The sequence below is a fragment of the Ursus arctos genome, unplaced genomic scaffold (genome assembly GCF_023065955.2).
Source record: "Ursus arctos isolate Adak ecotype North America unplaced genomic scaffold, UrsArc2.0 scaffold_32, whole genome shotgun sequence".
Classification (NCBI taxonomy): domain Eukaryota; kingdom Metazoa; phylum Chordata; class Mammalia; order Carnivora; family Ursidae; genus Ursus; species Ursus arctos.
The window spans coordinates 23,146,928-23,165,101 of record NW_026623008.1 but is presented as its reverse complement, the minus strand read 5'-3'; the positions used below and the strand labels follow the sequence as shown (position 1 = coordinate 23,165,101).

At 53.4% G+C, this 18,174-nt stretch overlaps 1 protein-coding gene across 1 annotated transcript; it reads left to right on the top strand.

Moving 5' to 3' along the window:
* Nucleotides 1-1,519: 1,519 nt before the first annotated feature.
* On the top strand, nt 1,520-18,174 carry PEF1 (penta-EF-hand domain containing 1). Its single transcript, XM_026516820.4, has 5 exons — nt 1,520-1,600; nt 10,253-10,568; nt 14,728-14,883; nt 15,374-15,517; nt 17,149-18,174. The coding sequence occupies exons 1-5, from the start codon at nt 1,577-1,579 to the stop codon at nt 17,376-17,378; spliced, it is 870 nt and encodes a 289-aa protein (XP_026372605.1). The 5' UTR covers nt 1,520-1,576; the 3' UTR covers nt 17,379-18,174.

Sequence of the window (18,174 nt, the reverse complement as noted above, 5' to 3'; positions counted from 1 at the left end):
ACATAGGGCTGTGAAGGTCATAAGGCTGAGTTTAGATTTTATTGTAGGTTATGGGAAGGAAAGTAAGCCCAGGAAAGACATGATCTAATTTACATTTAAGACAAGCACTTCGGCTGCTCCATGAAGAATAGTGAGTGGGAGAAAGAACGAAAGCAGGGACACTGCTCAGGAGGCTACTGCAATGATTCAGGCCACAGATGATGGAATCTTGGACTAGGGTGATAGTGCAAACAGGGAGAAGAAAGGAGATGTGGGTCTACTTTTGAAGTGGAACAAATGGAGGTGGGAAAGCATCTGGAGAAACAGAGTCCACCCTAGAACAATCCTAGGTTCTGCCTGAGAGACTGGGTGAATTTTCTGAGATGAAAGAGGGGAATCAGTTTTGGGGAAAATATCAAAGAGAACTCTTATATGAGGCAGCCTGGAATATAGCACAGTAACAGTACCAAATACCAAGGTGAAGTTGGGTCATATTATGAAGGGCCTAGAGTGCCGGAATGAAGAGGTTGGGCCTTTTTTTGCAGATGCAGATGAAGAGGAGCCATTGTAGCCATTGTCCAATGGACAAGTAGTATGATGAGCGATTTTGGAAAGTGCCTGCCTAGATGGTTAGATAGATGGGCTGGAATGGATAACACCTCATAACACTATTAATTTATTGATTAAAAAAAAATACAGTGCCAAGCACTGTACTAGGTACAGGGGATATGACCAGTAAAGCCACATACAATCTATGCCCACACGGAAGAACTTAACAATTCGTCAAATAGGCATGCAAACAAGTGCAGAGCCTGAACCACCAAGAGCAAGTAAGTACATGACTTTATGTGGTCACTCAGTAACCAGAAGTGGACTTACTTTGGGGATTAATCATTATAATGGCGTCCATTGACACCAGTTCTGGGCCACCTCTGCCCCAACCTACTGTGAACTAGGGCAAGTCACTGCCTCTCTGGACCACAGTATCCCCGTTTTATGAAAGAAGAGACCCCAGATGATCTAATTTTCCTCTCACTTTGATGGCTTGGGATTTTCCTCCGCAAAGACCACAAATCTCACTCTAAAGCTACTAATTGGTGTCTTAACATTAGAGCGAAGTACTTCCGCCCTTGCCTCACCCTGTCCAGGAGGCCTACATCTGTTCCCGGTTGTCACGGCAACCGCCTGAGCCCTCCTCTGGCGGGCGGAAACTTACAGTGACGAACGCAACTACCCACTATCAGGTGTCCCATTTGCCAGGTTAAAACATGGCCACCGCTACAACAACCGACCCAAGCTTCTCACTAAATACCCATGCCTGAGCAGCCCTGGGGCCTAAGCTAGGGCAGGAAAGGGAGGAACAGCCCCTCCAGTAAGCGAACGAGATTTCCGGAAACTTTCACCCAATCTTTGGCGTCTCGGGCCTGTCCCTGAGGCACCCGACCGCCGCCCTAGAACGTCACTTCCGTCGACCCTTGCGCCCAGGATTGACAACCGGGGACATCCAATCAGAAGCGGGCCCACCCCCCAGGCCCAGGCGGGGCAGGCTTAGGACCGGGAAGCCCCGCCCCTCGCCAACGTGTGACGTCGAGTCGCCATGGCCAGCTACCCGTACGGGCAGGTGAGTGTGTGGAGGGGGCGGGCGATTCCAGGTAGGGGCCTCGCCGAGTCCAGGCCCGGACCCCGCTTTGCTTTCTCCTGGTATTCTCCGCGCCCTTCCCACGCTGAGGTTGGCTTTAGCGAGGTCGCGCGCGGCAGAGAAGGCGAAAGGGCTGGTCAGTCGCGCCTGTCTCACGTCACGCCGGACTACAGGTCTGGGAGGTCTCGTCGCGCCCCCTCTGACGTCGCGCCCTTGAGGATTTGGGGACCTTGGACCCCACGTAATCAGGCTGGTCTCTGCCGGGGCCCCACACCTTCTCAGGACTCCCGCGGGGGCTCCCGGCGGGCTCAGCAACGCCAACAGAACGTGTAGAGTACTGGTTTCGTCGGCATCGTTCGGGGCGTCAGATAAAAATACACCCCTGACGTACTGTATGCGAATGATCCGGAGAATCTGTGGTTTCCGCAGGTTCCTCAAGTGACCTTGTTTACTTAGTCTAACACCTCCATTTCACGCATAGGAAAAGTGAAACCCAGAGAAGACACAGAACTTAACCTGCAGTCTCCGGGCAGGCAGCAGAACCCGGAAGCTGTCAGCAAATGCCTCTTCCCCGCTCCCCAGCCCATTTTGATCCATCCAGGAACACCACAGCAAAGTGATTCTGTGGCCAGAATCCGTTGTTGGTTGACAGATCGGTAGAGTGGTTCAGTTAACTTGGAGGCAGAAGAAGGTTCACACCTTGGCTCCGTCACTTAAACAGTTATGAGCCATTAAGCAGGGTATTTTGTTTTTGTGAGCCTAAGTTTCCCCCTCTGTAAAATTGGGCCCAATAATAGGGTCTACTTCAGAGAGCTGTCATGAATAGTAATGAAGTCACGCTTGTAAAGTATTTGGTACTTCTAAGAGTGTAACAGTATTTTAGTATTTGGATTTTTTTCTCGACTCCTAGAAGGTCAGTGCCAGGAGGGTCCTCAAAATCGTACCTGTATTTTAAGAAACTGAAGCCTAGGGAGGGCTCCTGAGTTGCCCAAGATCATACTAATTTAGGAGGTAAAACCCACGCAGGGAAAATTGGAAAACAAAATTATATGGGATATTAGAAACGCTCAACTGAGTACAGTCACATGCCAAAAGAATGGTGAGGGAGTGCAGCCCTGTATGGCTTTTGTACATAGTATTTGGACCTTTTTAATCCCAGTGAAGAAGGCCCAGTAAGCATGCTAGCAGAGATTATTATCCCCAATTTATAGCTGAGGAAGGAGCCCAAAAAGGTTAAAGTGGCTTGCCCAAGGTCACAGTATAGCAAGTGAGGGAGTGAGGCCAGGACTGTAACTTAGAACTCCTTTCGTTTCATACTTAGCAGAGGTAGACAAAAAGAGGCTAGCATGGGCTGAGGTTAGTTAGGAGGAAGTATAACCTAGCAGGGCTTCTGAAGCTTCATTTCATTTGTTGGGTATTATGAAATGTTAATAGGTATTGCTAATAGAGGAGGAGTCTGTGGTTAAATAAGTTTGGGAAATACTCTGTGAAATACAGCTGAATAAGTTTGTTCAACGTGAGGCCTCTCAGAATTCTTAACTTGTTAATATGCTTTGTAAATTTGCCAGAGAGGGATAGAGTATGCAGTATTTCTTAAACTTATTTAACCACGGAACTCCCTCCCATCCCCAACCCCCTTTTTCTAAAATTTCTGGTCATTTTTTGGTAACACGAGTATTCTTGAGGAACACAGGTTGGGCAAACATTGCAGTGGTGCATTGGATGGTCTGTATCAGAATCACCTAGGAGCTTGTTTAAAAAGCACACTTTTAAACAAGGGTGCTGGTGGCATAGTCAGTTGAGCATCTGACTTGGTTTTGGCTCAGATTGTGATCTCAGGGTTGTGAGATATGAGCCCTGTGTCGGGCTCTGTGCTCAGCCCAGAGTCTGCTTGGGATTCTCTCTCCCTCTCCCTCTGTGCCTGCCTGTCGCACTCTCTCCTCTCTCTCAAATAAATAAATAAATCTTCAACAACAACAACAAAAAAGAAGTGCACATTTTGGGTTCCACCTCAGACCTATTCTGTGCCCAGGAAGGGCCCAGGAGGCTACATCTTAATAAGCTTCTGGAGGTGTTTTGTATGCATGCTAGAGGCGGTGACATAGAAATTAAGAGCCCGAACTTCCAGGTTGGATACAACTAGGCAGTATTCTACTTCTAGCACTTAATAGTTGTATGCCCTTGGACCAACCATTAAAAAGGGAGGAATACTACTTCATAGGGCTGAAATGAAGACAGACTGATAAAGCTCGCAGCGAGCTTGGCACATTGTTGATAGCAAGTGTGTGCCAGGGCCTGGTGGCGGCCCTTGCGGCTGTGATTGCTCTTATGCCCCACGGCCTGGGCTTCTGCTCAGAGCGAAATACTGAAAAGGAGCATGGAGAGAAATGGGTCTAGAATAGAAGAAGTGGTGCTTTTATCCCCCACCGGTGCAGCTTCTGGTCCAGGATATTCCAAGGAAATACCTGGTTGTTTCAAAGCATCCAAAGGCTTAGTGCTGCCTCCCCTCTACCCAGAACATAGCCTTGCAGGATTCCAACCTATTGTTAGGAGCCAAAACTAATTTTCCACTGCCTCCAGCCCCGGGGTCCTCGAGCATGGCCTGGGTGTTGGGGTAGTGAAACTCAAGTACCCTGTGGTCCTGGATCGGGGAGCCAGTTTAATGGGTTTCAGTGATTGAGAGCTTAGTCTCTGAGACTGAGAGATTTGGCTGCACATCCCTGCTCTGCCATTTCCTCACAGAAATTTCTTGCCAAAGTCCAGGACTCACTTTCCCCTTCTTTAAAATGGGGTCATAAGAGTACCTATCTCAAGAGTTACTGTAAAGATTAAAGGAGATAATCCATGTAAAGTGCTTGGTGTGGTGTTTGGCATATAGTAATACTCCAAGGAAAGAGTGATACAAATAGATAAACTGTGGAATCAGTGTGATAAATGTTAAATGGGAGTAAGTGTAAGGTACTGGGACAGCACAGGACGGATGCCTAACTAAGCGTGTGCGGGAATAAGGCTTCTTAAAGGAGGTGACATTGAAGCCAGAAGCTGAATCACCAGTAGGCATTAGCCGATTGAAGAAAGTAGAGGGAACAGCGCGCACAAAGGTCAGCAGATGAGAGCCCATATTTTGGAGGAATTTCAGGAGATCAATACCAAGTGAAGAAGGGGAAGGGACTAAGAAATGAGACCAGAAAGGTAAGAAGGGGCCAAATCCTCAAAGACTTTGTACGCCTTTTGGGGGAGTGTGGACTTCATCCCGACTAATGAGGGAGCAGTAGAAGAGTCTTATTTGTGCTTTGGAGCTGGTGCCATGGGGCACTGTGAGAATGAACCGAAGCAGGGGACGCTGGAGGCAGGGAGGCCCGTCTCAAAGCTGATGAGGTACCCTTGATTAGAGAGAACGGCGGCCTGGTGAAAGTGGATTTGAGAAGCGTGTGGGAGGTAGGATTGAGAAACTCAGTGCCTAATTGGGGTGGTGGAGGGGAGGAAAGAGGAGGTGCCCAGGAGGGCACTAGGGCTTCAGGTTTGGGGGACTGGGTGGGAGGTACCATTCACTGAGGTGGGGACACAGAGGGAGGAATAGATTTGGAGGGAAGGTCCAGGAGGTGGTTGGTTACGTGGCTCAGCAGCTCAGGAGAGAGGACGCTGGACAGCAGGATTTTGGAGCGTCAGCACACAGGCGGTAATTGAAGTCTTGGGACAGTTCTTGGCCCAGTGTTCATTGGCTGCAGGTTTCTGGCCTTTACATATTTGAGGAGGCTCCGCTGGCGAATGTCCAGATCTCTTCTGTCTTCTTGATTGTTTAACCCCTTAGAATGTGCTTTATTCTCCTCCAGCCGACGCCTGAGGGGCAGCGGCAGAGCACAAGCCTCTTTTTGCAAGCCTACGCCCCTCCCCATCAGGACTCCGCACAGACCCAACTTTGATATCTCTGAACTTCACAGGGGTCTTGGGGGTAGAAGAACGAACCCTGGAGCCAAAAGAAGATAGGGAACTTCCTGAGTGGGTTATTTAGGGGGAGGGGAGCTCCCCACCACTTGCGGGAGTGCGAACAGATCCGAGATGGTGCCGCAGAGAGTCCATCGTCTCCCAAGAGACTCCCTTGCAGCACTGTGCCTCTCAGACTGGGTCTAGGTGCTGGGCTGAGAAAAGAGTAGGGTTCTTCCAAGTCTCCCTGATCTCCGGGCTGGAAGCCTCTGAAAGTTCACCTAATCCAGCCCTTCCCCCTTCCACCTGTCCACTGTAGACATCTGTCACGTCGGTCAGTTACGTTGAGGACAGTCCCTGTTCAGTCACAGTTGAGGGAACAGAGCAGAGGGGAGTAGCGTAGAGGCCCTGTTCTGAATCCCAGCGCCCCCATTCTGGCTGCATCATCACAGGCATGCTCAGAAACTCGGGCCCTTCATTTTCTCATCTGTAACATGGGGTTAATAGTGCTTCCCTCGAAGGACTGGGGATCAGTGGGAGCCTGAGGAACTGGAAGCACATAGCAGAGCCTCAGGAGAATGGTATTGCCCCTCCCCCACCCTGGTGTATCGGATGTAGTTTGTGTGCCATCAGTAAGGGAGGGGCGCCTGGTGGGCTCGCTCAGCGGGGGTGCGGAGCTTGCGACTCGCGATCACGGGGTTGAGTTTGAGACCCACGTTGGGTGTGGAGATTATTTAAAAATAAAATCTTGGGGGGAAAAAAAAAAGACCGATGGATAGTTTTCTGTGATGCTTCAGAAACCATGATTGCTGCTCTTCCTGTCTACCTGCCCTTCTCTTTCTTTCTTTCTTTCTTTCTTTCTTTCTTTCTTTCTTTCTTTCTTTCATTCATTCATTCATTCACTCACAATCTTGTGTTGATCAACATGAAATGCTCTTGGAAAAAGTCTCGAAAGGCTTGACAGCGTGGAGTAGCATCAAAGAACAGGGAGTCAGGGACTCCGGTTTTCATGTCTGGTTCAGACCTTCACTAGCAACTCAGTGACCCTGGAACCATCGTCCCAGACTTCCTCCCCGGCCTGGGTTCTGCCTCAGTTGGTGGCTCCGCTTCATCTGTACACTCTGGATACCTGAGTCATGCTAAACCCTTGCCTTTCTGTCCCCCTCCATCTCCTCCCTAATCGAATTAGTCGTCAAGTCATGTCTAGCCTATCTCTGAAATAGCTTCAGAATCCATCCTGTTCTCTCCGTGTCTAAGTCCGCTGTCTGGCGGAAGCCCTCCCTGCCTGGCACCTGGGCTGCTGCCTCCCCCGCCAGCTCATCCTCCGCCCCGCTGCTGGTTAATTCTCGAAACAAGGCTCTGATCGCGTTCCTCCTCTCCTGGAAACCCTTCTATGGCACTCTCTTTCCTCAGGCATAAAGCCCAAAGTCTTCAGAGCGGGACTCAGCTGTTCAAATATTTATGGAGGCTTGCAGGTGCCAGGCCCTGTGCTGGCCCCTGGGGACCCTGATGAATGAGGCCCAGTGTCTGGCCTTGGGGCGCCCACTGTTGCGTGGAGGAGATACAGACAGAAAGTACGTTAAGACACCAGTAACTCACCCTCTAACTGAAATGCGGCAGGAGGGGAGCCTGGTCAAGGGAAGTGTAAAGAGCCTGCCTTTCTGGGGGCATTCTTGCCCCGCCCCTGCTTTTCAGCCATCCCCCCACCTGTCTGCGCTCACTCACAGGCCTGTGCCTGTCTTCTCCTTCCTGTCCAGAATGTCCTTTCCTGCTTTCCTTTTGGGGAATGCCTAGGCATCCTTCAAGGTCAGCTCCAGTATCACTCCTGCCTCCTCCAGGAAGCCTTCCTTGACCCACTTCACGCATTGCTTCATTTGATTGCGCATCCACCATTCAACAAACAGAACAAATTCCTCTGTGCCTCCTCGATAGCATTTAAGTAGACTTTTCTGATGGCACCGATCAAACCATATCCAAATCACCGATGGGACTCTTAGGGACAGGCCCTATTTTTTTGCGCCCCATGCCTGGTACGGTACACTCTCTAAATGCTTGCTAGATGAAGTCATTGCGGTTGCGTACCTCAGTTTCCTCGTCTGAAAAGCAGCCTACTAATAGCTTCCGCTTTTCTGTTACAGGACTATTGGCAGGATTCTGCCGGTAGCACCTGTGTGTTTGTCCAGGCGCTCTGTCCCCTGTATAGGTGAGGGCTCTAACACAGGGCAGGGAGGAGAGGGTTTGGGGGCCTGACTGTGATCACGGGAGGGTCAGAAGCCCTGCCTAGAAGCACCAGCTGTGTTGGTTGAGGGGCCTTTCCCAGGGCAAAGGCCTGGGCCTCGGGTGCCTGAGGCCAGAGACAGTTTACTGCTTTGTTCACAGGGCTGGTTGTGGAGCAGCTGCTTCTTGGCTTGGCGTCCAGCCTGTTCTTTAGGTGTGCCCAGACTCTGCAGGGTCCCCACCGCCCTCTCCATCCTGCGCGGGCGTCCTGTGCCCTATTGCTTAAGGAAAGAGCACCGTAGCACGGAGCAGCGGGAGTTACTGGGCCCGGGTGTCGTGGGACGTGGTCTGGCTCCACCTCTGCCTCCAGCTCCGTGCGACTTGAGGAGGTCCCTTTCCCTCTTCTTAGTTTCCCCGTCCAGAAACCGAAGGGGTTAGACGACCACCTCCCAGGCACCCCTCCTATCACATTGCTCCAGTTCCCTTGGAATCTTTTTCGTTCGTTCTTCGTCCCAGCTCAGACGCTGCTTTCTCATGGAAACTCCCTCGACTTCACCCTCTTTCCTTTCTGGTTCAGGGCGCACGGCTTGTGCGTCCACTTGAAACACCCGATTCCTTATGCTGTTTTGTGAGATGTTTTGGAGAGCGCGTCCATGCCTCTGCGGTTAACTGGGAGCTCCTTCAGACCGTTTCACACCTTAAACACCCCCTCCCCAAGAATTGACCTGGCCCAGGGCTTTGCTGCTGCTGAGTCATAGCACAGCAGCCAAGATTTAGAGATCCTTTGCTTTACACCAGGCACTGTTGTAAGAACGTGTTTCTGATATCAGTGGTTTTCAGACAGTCTTTCGAGTCATTCTGAGGCATCTGCAGAGCCCCCTCAGGATCAGGCAAAGGAGGGGACCCTGCATGGTCGGGGCTCTGGCACCCCCACCATGCTTCAACCGAAGCCACTTTCTTTTATCCGTTTTTAAATTTTTATTTTATCAGAAGAGTCTTTAGCTAAAAGTTAGACTGACAAAATTCTGCTGCATTTTTGTCTTGTCATCAGCAGAGCGATCCAGTGCCGGAGAGATTACTGTATTTTACTTGGGAAGGAGCAGGCTCGGAGAGCTTAAGCCAGGGGCCCACGGTGAGAACTCAGCTGGCGAGTGCAGAGTTTTGAATTGAGATTGGTCTGTGACTTCACCATAGAGAAGTCTTGCTGCCAGCTCTGGCGGCTTCCAGGGCAGCAGAGCACCCACCGTACTGAGTGGGGAAGGTGGAAGGACCTGCTTCCTGCCCCCCCCCCCAAGAAGCCCCCCTTCCTTGAGCCAGCAGACGTCCTTTAGATGAAGTGAGTGTTTGGCTTCAGCCTTGAGGGAAAGTGTCCCAGAAGCTATCAAACATGATAAAAAGAGCAAGTCCAGGCTCTCAGCGGCGAGGCCACTCGTGTGCCTTCTAGGTTTATCTAGAACATGTCTAGATGGTACCTTCCTCAGAGCCAGGCGCAGCTGCTCCCCGTGCCTGTGAGCCTGGCCTGTCTGCAGCCGTGTTGGGGCTGCGCTCTGGCATGTAGGCAGTTGCAGTCGCATGCTGAGTTTGGGGATCCCTGGCTGGTGGTGTGGGGACATGGACAAGAGAGGGAACGCCCCCTTGTCTGCGCTAATGGACAAATGGCCTGGGTCCCAGCCGCTCCACACAGTCTTTCTGGACTGGGGTTTCCTCCTGTGTCAGAGCGCTTCACATGACTGGTCTCATTTCGTTCACATACCAACTTGGGAGGTAGGCACTGTTCTATTCCCATTTAGAACAAAGGATGTTGAGGCTTAGAGAGGGGAAGTCATTAGTCCAGTCAGGAAGTGGCAGACCTGAACTCAAACTGGTCTTTTTGACTCTTACCAATGGTACCAGGGTGCCTGAGGAGCAGGGTGTCCCCTGCCTGTCTCAGAGTCACGAGTGAGAAGGGGTCATGCTTTTGTACCTCGAGCTACTCTCGGCTCAGGAAGACATCCTGCACATGAGCCCATGCTGCGGGTATATTGCTCGTGATTGACGGGCGTCGGGGTGGGGTGGAGATCGCATCTGCACTGTGACTTGTCCAGGTAGAGATGGAAGTAGCACAGGGTGAGGGGTTGGGGCTGATTCATTTGCCTCCTCATTCACCCATTAATTAATTACTGAGTATGCATTCAACACGGGGGGCTGCGGAGAAAGTGGCAAACCAGACACGATCCCAAGCCGTCATAGAGCCCTTTGGTGTGACGGAAAGGGGAGCCAGGAGGGCAGGATTCCAGCCCTGACTCCACATGTCATTGGTGGTATGATCTTGGGTAGGTTTTCTCTTCTCTAGAAGCCTCAGGTTGTCCATCTGAGCAATGAGGTCATAATTCCAGCCCTGCCTTTAGGATTAGTTGAAAGAGTGGCAGTGGCCGGGCTTTGTAACTATAAAGTGTCATACTGTGGTTGTGTTCTGGCCTTGCCATTCTGACTCATAGTTTGCTCTTCTTGCAGGGCTGCCCAGGAGCTGGAGGACAGGCGCCCGGAGCCCCTCCAGGCACCTACTACCCTGGACCCCCCCATGGTGGAGGGCAGTATGGCAGTGGGGTACCCCCCGGTGGCAGTTATGGAGGGGGTCCTGCCCCTGGAGGGCCTTATGGACCGCCAGCTGGTGGAGGACCCTATGGACACCCCAACCCTGGGGGACTCCCCTCTGGGACTCCAGGAGGACTCTATGGTGGAGCGGCCCCGGGGGGCCCCTATGGTCAGCCGCCTCCGAATTCCTATGGTGCCCAGCATCCTGGGCCTTATGGACAGGGACCTCCTCCAGGTAAGTAGGGATCTTGGACTCCAGGCGCCTCTGACCTTGGTCTGAGTTCTCCAGGGCCCATCCTTGCCCTTCCCGCGGGTGTGCAGGCAGCCGGGTCTCTGGCACCCTGCATCTTGCCTGTCGCTCCCGCTTGCATCAGCAGAATGCGAAGTCTGCAGGTTAGCTTTGCTGTGGAAACTACTCCAGAATCACTTGGGCTGACGACAACAAGCATTTCCTTCCATTGCTTGCTCGCACTTACTTACTCTTGCTTACGTGTCAGTAGCTGTGCATCTGGCTGCTGAGGTTCTGTGCCACGTGTCTTGTCTTTCCAGATGCGGGCGGAAGGAGCAGCCCTTAATTGGGGTGGGCTGTTCTCATGGCACGGAAGATCGGGAGGGTTAGCAGGAAAGCTCAGTGCCTCTTAAAAGCTTCTGCGTTGAAGTACTTTACATCTCTTCTAGTCCTGTTCTATTGGCCAAGCCACATCCCCTGCTCCAGCCTGACATCGGTGGGATGGGAGTGGACAGTCTGTCCTGCAGGACAGTCTGCAAGCCGCCAGGCAGTGGAGGGGATGGGCAGCGCTCTTACAGGGGAGGGAGAGGCTGGGATTAGCAAGCAGCTGGAAGCAGTGTGCCGTGGGAGAGCCCATCTCTGTGTGAGGGAGACTGGCCACTATATATAGAAAGGCAAGAGAGTGCAGTTGTTGCAAGCCTGGGCTTTTGAGATCTGGCCACATCCTGACCTGACCGAATTATTTCACCTCTTTACGCCTCAATGTCTACAGCTGTAAAATGGGTGAATGCCACTCCCCGACAAGATCATTAATAAGGATTCGATGAGAAGGTGCAGGTAAATGCTGGGTACGGTAGGAAGGGCTTAAAATGCAATATTCTGTGAGAGGACTTATTCTGGCATGTTCTCAGCAGAGAAGTATTCCGCATGTAATGTGGTAGCACTTGTGGTGAGGGCCTCATCCCTGAGAGATAGTGAGGCAGCAGCAGAATGATGGGACGCAGGGAGGGTAAAGAGCAGAGATGCCGAAGGTGAGGTACTGGACAAGGGGAGGACAGGGTGGGGGAGGGGGGCTTGGAGATTCACTGGAGGGAGAGATTCTTGGTGGGGGCTTCAGGCTCCTTGAAAAGGACTGAGTGACCTCAGACAGGGGGTCAGGGAAGGTGAGTACCTAGATCCCTGTTTCCTCCCAGACTCATTCAGTCGGCCTCTTCACAGAATGCTTCTTCCCAGGAGACCAAGCCCGCAGTCTAGAACCACTCCGGTGCACCTGCAGGGCCTCCTGGGAACGGCCCCGTGGGGAAGCTGCCACAGCTTAGCACGCATCCCCAGGCAGGTGGCCCTGAGGGAGCGCTTACACCCTGGAGGTTCCAAACACTGAGTCAGTGGCATTTATCTTGTCAGAGCCCCGAGCTTCTGGCTGTTTGCTTTCAGCTCAGCAGCGTCGTGATGGAGTTCCTCAGCCTTCTGAAATCTTGTCTGTGAGCCTGCATGAGGTCAGTGCAGGTAAAGGAGCCCTCCTCTGTGAGGCTTATCCCTGTGGGGCCCGAGGCCAGGGATCGTCTCTGGAGCCGCAGAGAGAGGAGAGATGTGCCTCCAACTGTTAGCTGCTCCCATCTGCAGCTTCCTCTCACGTGGCCTCCGTGGCCTCTTCTCCAGCGCAGCTCGTGCCTCCCTGGAGCTCACCTGCCTGGGAGTCACCTGGGAGGCCCCACCTCAGCCCCACTGGATGAATCCAGGGTCTAAAGTGTGAGTTCCACTGCTCTGCCAGACAAATTTGCCCATGGGAGGTGCCCCCCCCACCCTCAGGAAGGATCCTGAAGGTGCTCGAGACCCCGTGGGCCTTTCCAGCCTCCACACCTGCCGTGGACTGTCCCCGCCGTCCACCCGAGTCCCGTTGGAGTTCCCCTGAACACACTCTGCCCCTGCTGCCTGCTTCTCTTCTTCCCCTCGCAGCTCTTTTCTCCTCCTTTCAGACAGCCCTTCCTCTGGGAAGATGTGCCCGCACACGTTGTCAGGCCCTTTGCCAAAGCTTTATTTTGCTGTTACCTCAGTTACACATCACACAGCCCTGGAAGTAGGTCCGTTTTCAGATGGGGCAGTCAGGACTCAGAAAATGGAATCATTTGTCTAAAGCCACACAAGCTAGTGAGGATCAGAGCTCTTTGCTTCCAGAGCCTGGGCTCTTTCGTGCAAACTGCCTTGACCCCATGTCCCAGGGACTCTCTTGCCCGGGGCCACGGCCCTCGCTCCCTGTGGCACAGCTGCTCTTTCAGGAGGGCGCTGTGGGACCTGCTTGGGTTTTCCATCCACGGAGGTCAGCTTAGGCCCTCAGTCAAGCAGACCTTCTTTGGGCCTCACCGTTGGGACGAGGTGGTGGCTTCTGTGCTCCACCATGGCCCGTGGCTGCCTCTGAGGCTGCCTTGTGGGAAGGAGACTTTTGGTGGCCAGTTCACTCTGTCGGCTTTCCCACACTGCGTAATTCTGGTGATAGAACTCTGTGCTTCTCCACTTTCACCTCCCACCCCTTTTTCACCCTGCGTGTCTTTCCAAATGAAAGATCCTTTCCTCCACCTCTGACAGACACACGAAGCTGTTTGAACCGCAGTAGCAGCACCGATGGTCAGCAGTGAGGTATTGCTTAGATTGTACTGGATGCTGACATCGGGCTTTTCATATGTGATGTCTTCACCGTAACCTTGTGAAGTAGGTACTCCTGTCCTCACTTTGCAGATAAGAAAACTGAAACAGAGAATTTAAATAGACCAAGGCCACAAATGCGGGAGCTGGGACTTGAACCACAAGGCCAGCTCTGGCATAAATGGAGCACCTTCCCTATCTGGGTCTGGCTCCGTGCTAGCCCTTGGGGACTCGGAAATGAGTTAGGCTTGTAGCTTGCCCACAGCTTGCTCCAACTCTAACCTGGAAGAGAGTAGAAGAAATCATGTACACAGGAGATCAGGTCCATAAGAGAGAAGGAGTGCAAAGGAGAGGGGAAGGAAGCCTGTCCAGAGATGGTAGAATAGGGAAGGCTTTATGGAAGGAATGGCATTTTATTTGGGTTTTGTAGGGGGACAGGAAATGATGCAAAGAGATGAGGGAGAAGGGGTCTGTGGCAGGGAACAGTGAGTAAAGCCTCCATGGTGGGAATAAGCAGGGATGGCAAAGAGCGAGTCTAATGCTTCATCTGGGCTGGAACAGAGCTGTGAGGGGGACAGAGTGGGAGAGGTGGGCAAGAGTGGACCACATTGCGGGGGGACCTGGCATGCTGGATTAAGGTTGCTGGACTATTTTGTAGGCAGTGGGGAGCCTTGAAAGAATTTTGAGTTGAGGCGGGGCGGGGGAAGGGGTTAGAACCGAGCTGGATTTTAGAGATCACTCGGTAGCAGGCGAAGAGTGGTGGAGAGTAGCTGTAAGGGTGATTTGGCTACGCCTTTTGGTTTGTTACAACAATCCACGTGAGAGGTGTCGGAACCCGGGCAGGTGTATAGCAGTGGGGAGGAGGTGCGGAACTGGGCAGTCCTCTGGGTGCATGCGGGTGGGGAGGTGTCACAGATGTCTCCAGAGAGCTTTGGGGATGGGGTCATGCATTGGAGCTGATGGGGAACGAGAAGAGGTGGAGTTCCGTGGCCATGTACGCTCTGGTGGCTCCTGATAGAATGTCCACTGTCTTTGTGTTGGGGAAATCAGACATGGGTCAGACCTGGTTTCCACACCAGAGAGCCCCCTGCTGCTGTGACTCTCAAAATATCTGTTTCTGGGCTGTGCGTGTCAACGGCTCAGCAAACATTTTTGGGTTCCAGTCTGTGGGGAAGAGAGAATCCTTCTTTTCAGAGCATTCTTAGTCAGCTGGAAAGTCCTTATTCCCTAGAAACTTAAGATCAAAGAGAGAAGTGACTGGAACACTGTAGGAAGAGCCCAGCAGATTCATGGGGTAGAAGCCAGCTATAGATACTTGTTAAGTCTACGCTCGGAGACTCAACTCTGAGCCTTCATCAGAGTAAGGCTGTTGGCTTGATGGAAGACGGGGTAGGTGGACTGTGAGGCTTTGTGGGTAAGGAAAACCTGTCCCCAGGGAGGCACCGAGGCTGGCCTTCCCCAGCATGTCTTCAGATTGGCTTTGAGACCGGTTTCTGACTCTTCAGGTTTGCACCCCTTCCTGTAGGTGGCGTTCCTCCCAATGTGGATCCTGAGGCTTACTCCTGGTTCCAGTCCGTGGACTCCGATCACAGTGGCTACATCTCCATCAAGGAGCTGAAGCAGGCTCTGGTCAACTCCAACTGGTCCTCTTTCAATGACGAGACATGCCTCATGATGATAAGTGAGTCGTAGCCGGTCCCTGTGGGCTGCGGGCTCGAGGTGGGGCCGAGCCACCGGATACCTGACGGTGGGTGGGCCACTATTTGGAGAAATCTTCCAGCCTGGGAGGATTTCAGGCAGGAAGTTGGGTTCAAGGTGAGATCCTCTAGGCTGAGAGCTCTTTCCCTTAGATCTTCTCTCAACTTCCAGACCCTGTTCACAGGCTCAGTTTTCCATTCTGCAGAATGGGACTCCCTGCACTGGTAGCAGATGGCACAGAGTGGGGTCAGCTGCCAGATGTGCAGAGAAAATGCAATTCTGGAAGGGCCAGGGCTGAGGGTGGCCAGGGGCGGGAGCTCGTCCCCACTTGATGAGACTATGTCTCGGGTACAGCCCTCTGGGCCTCAGGCCTGTGGTTCTGTGGGGTCTCCTCCTCTGGCCGGGGTGCTACCCGAGGACCCTTGGCCGTCAGTCTTGAAGCTTTTCTTCCCTCCATTCCGTCTCCACCCAAGACATGTTTGACAAGACGAAGTCAGGCCGCATCGACGTCTATGGCTTCTCCGCCCTGTGGAAGTTCATCCAGCAGTGGAAGAACCTTTTCCAGCAGTATGACCGGGACCGCTCCGGCTCCATCAGCTACGCGGAGCTGCAGCAAGGTGAGGGCTGGGGCACAGGCGGAGCTCCCCTTCTCAGGTCACCCCCTGTGACGGGGATGCCGGTGTATTCTCGCCTCTGACTGCCAGATGCCCGGGCGCACTGTAAAATGCTGCTCTCGGCACAGGCCCACTGCCCATCCTGTCTGTGATCTGGCTGGGGCGCTGAGCCAGGATCCAGGGCAAGGGAACACCTGGTTCTGGGATGAGGGCTGGACTCCCCTCGGGACGGCACTCCTGGCGGTGCTGGCTGAGGTAGACCTGGCCGGTGGGGGCCTCGGGGTGGGAGCTCGGCAGCCCAGGGTGGCTGGTGTGGCTCTTTCCTCTCTGGTTTCTAGCATGCTGAGTGGAAAGAGCCCTGCACAGGGACTCAGAAAGGTGGTTTCTGTTGCCAGCTTGGCTAGAAGGCCATTCCTTCCCAACTGTGGGACCCAGAGCACGCTAAAAGTGACAGTCGGCTAAGATGACCTGAGGTCACAGCTCCAGGTCTGGTTCTGATGCTGACTTTAGAAGATGGGCGGTTGGTGGGGGTGGCAAGAATCTGACAGGGAGCTTTGCCACCTGGGAGGGAGAAAGGGCTCCCCAGAGAACCGAGCCCCTTGTCCCAGCCATGGATTTCAGTAAAACTAAGGAGCTCTGTGGGTGGGGGTGAGCTCACTATGGCTGTGCCCTGGTTGAAGGGAAAGGACGTGACCTGTACCGATCACTTCCTCTTTCGCCCGGTCCTGTCATGGAGATTGGTAAGGGTGATACTGTCACAAGAAAATGTACATTTATTGACTGCTTGCTGTGGGCCGGGCACTGTGTTACATCATTCACTCCCCACGTGATAGCTACTGTCTGTCACTCCCCACTCTTACGTGAGGGATCTCTTCTTACTGCCCTTTAGCAGATGCGAAAACCAAGGCTGAGTTCAGGCAGCTTGCCTAAGCAAAAGAGGAGCTTTTAGCCTGGGCTGGTGGATATGCAGAGAGGAAGAAAGGAAGCCCCCCAGGTGGGGGGACAGGGTAGCACATAGGCCGTGACCTTAGAACCGCGCAGCACCCTTGCCTGGGGAAATGATGATGATTTGATTCGTTTAAAGAAATAACACCGAGGGCTAGTTATGTGTCAGGCACTGTGCTAAGTGCTTTACAGGACCCCCTCTTGTAGTCCTTACTAGAACCGACAAGGTAAGTATTAGCCCCACTTTGGAGATGATAAGACAGAGGATTAGCAAGGCTAAGCCACTTGCCAAGGGGCTGTCTTGACTCCAGATCCGGCCTTTGTCCTGTCCTCCTCTGTGCCACACTGCCTCTCATGGCCGCCCTGGGCAGGGGCGTCCTTCTGTAACGCAGTTGAGTCACAGATGAGCGTGGCTAGCCCCGTGTCATTCTGGGACCCTGTGGGCCCCATTGAACAGAGAGTCATGGAGATTTGGAGAAAGGGATTGGGGCTTTCCAGCTAAGGGGAGCATCCAGACAGAGCCCCTCTTGGGCTCCCGCCATCTCGGACAGACCCTAGGGACTTCTGTCCTCTCTCTGTGTTGGTACTCCTCTCCTCAAAGTCCCTGCGCTGCCGGGCTCCACAGAGCTGGCTGATGGCGGTGCTCACGGCAGGGTGTTGTGTCTGCTCTCTGTGCCCCTCCTCCGCAGCTCTGTCCCAGATGGGCTACAACCTGAGCCCCCAGTTCACGCAGCTCCTGGTCTCCCGCTACTGCCCGCGCTCTGCCAACCCCGCCATGCAGCTAGACCGCTTCATCCAGGTGTGCACCCAGCTGCAGGTGCTGACTGAGGCCTTCCGGGAGAAGGACACCGCCGTGCAGGGCAATATTCGGCTCAGCTTCGAGGACTTCGTCACCATGACAGCTTCTCGGATGCTCTGAGCCAGCCCGTCTGGAGAGAGTGGAGTGTGCCAGGGACCTTTCCTGGCTCCTGAAAGTGGGAGAGGCGTGTGGGCCTCTCCTCTTTTCCTGCCCCTCCTAGATAAAGATTCTCCCTTGCCTGATGCCGCACTGTTTCCGAAGAGGGCCAGGAGTCCCGTGTCCCCGTCACCAAATCGTGGGGACCTGGGCTGAGGCCACACAGGTAGTGGCCTGACTTAAGAGAGGACTGGAAGCTGAGTGTCCTTAGAGCCCTGAGCATTGAAATGGCCCAGCCTTGTGGCAGGAGCACATGTCAGTCACTGCAGTGGAGCGAGTAGTGTCCAGTCAGCTGAGCTCCAGCCTCCAGCTGTCCCCTCTGCGCCCTGACACCAGCGGTAAGTGTCCGACAGCCTCTTGCCATTAACACCTGAGCCCCCTCACCCATACCGTCTTGTCCGATGAACCCAGTTTCTCCAAAGTGGAAGCTAACCAAGCATGAGAGGGGTTTGTGCACGGGACCAAGTGGCTCGGGTTCCACCAGCCCTGCACCCCAAGTCCACGCGTGTTGACTTCTAGCTGCCTGGGTGCCGTCCCTGCTCAGGGAGCTCGGATAGTCTGCTCTCTGGGCATCCTTGGCCAGGCTCCCCTTCTGCAGCGTGGCCTGCTCCCCTGCCTGCCATTCTCTGCTTGGCTTCAGTCCCCAGGGGACAGTTGCCTCCTCCCACTGCCAATGCTCTTTTTTTATTTGTGTTTTTTTTCCTTTGGGGCCAAAAGTTCAGTGAAACTGTAAGCTTCAATAAAAGGACAAAACTCTGGA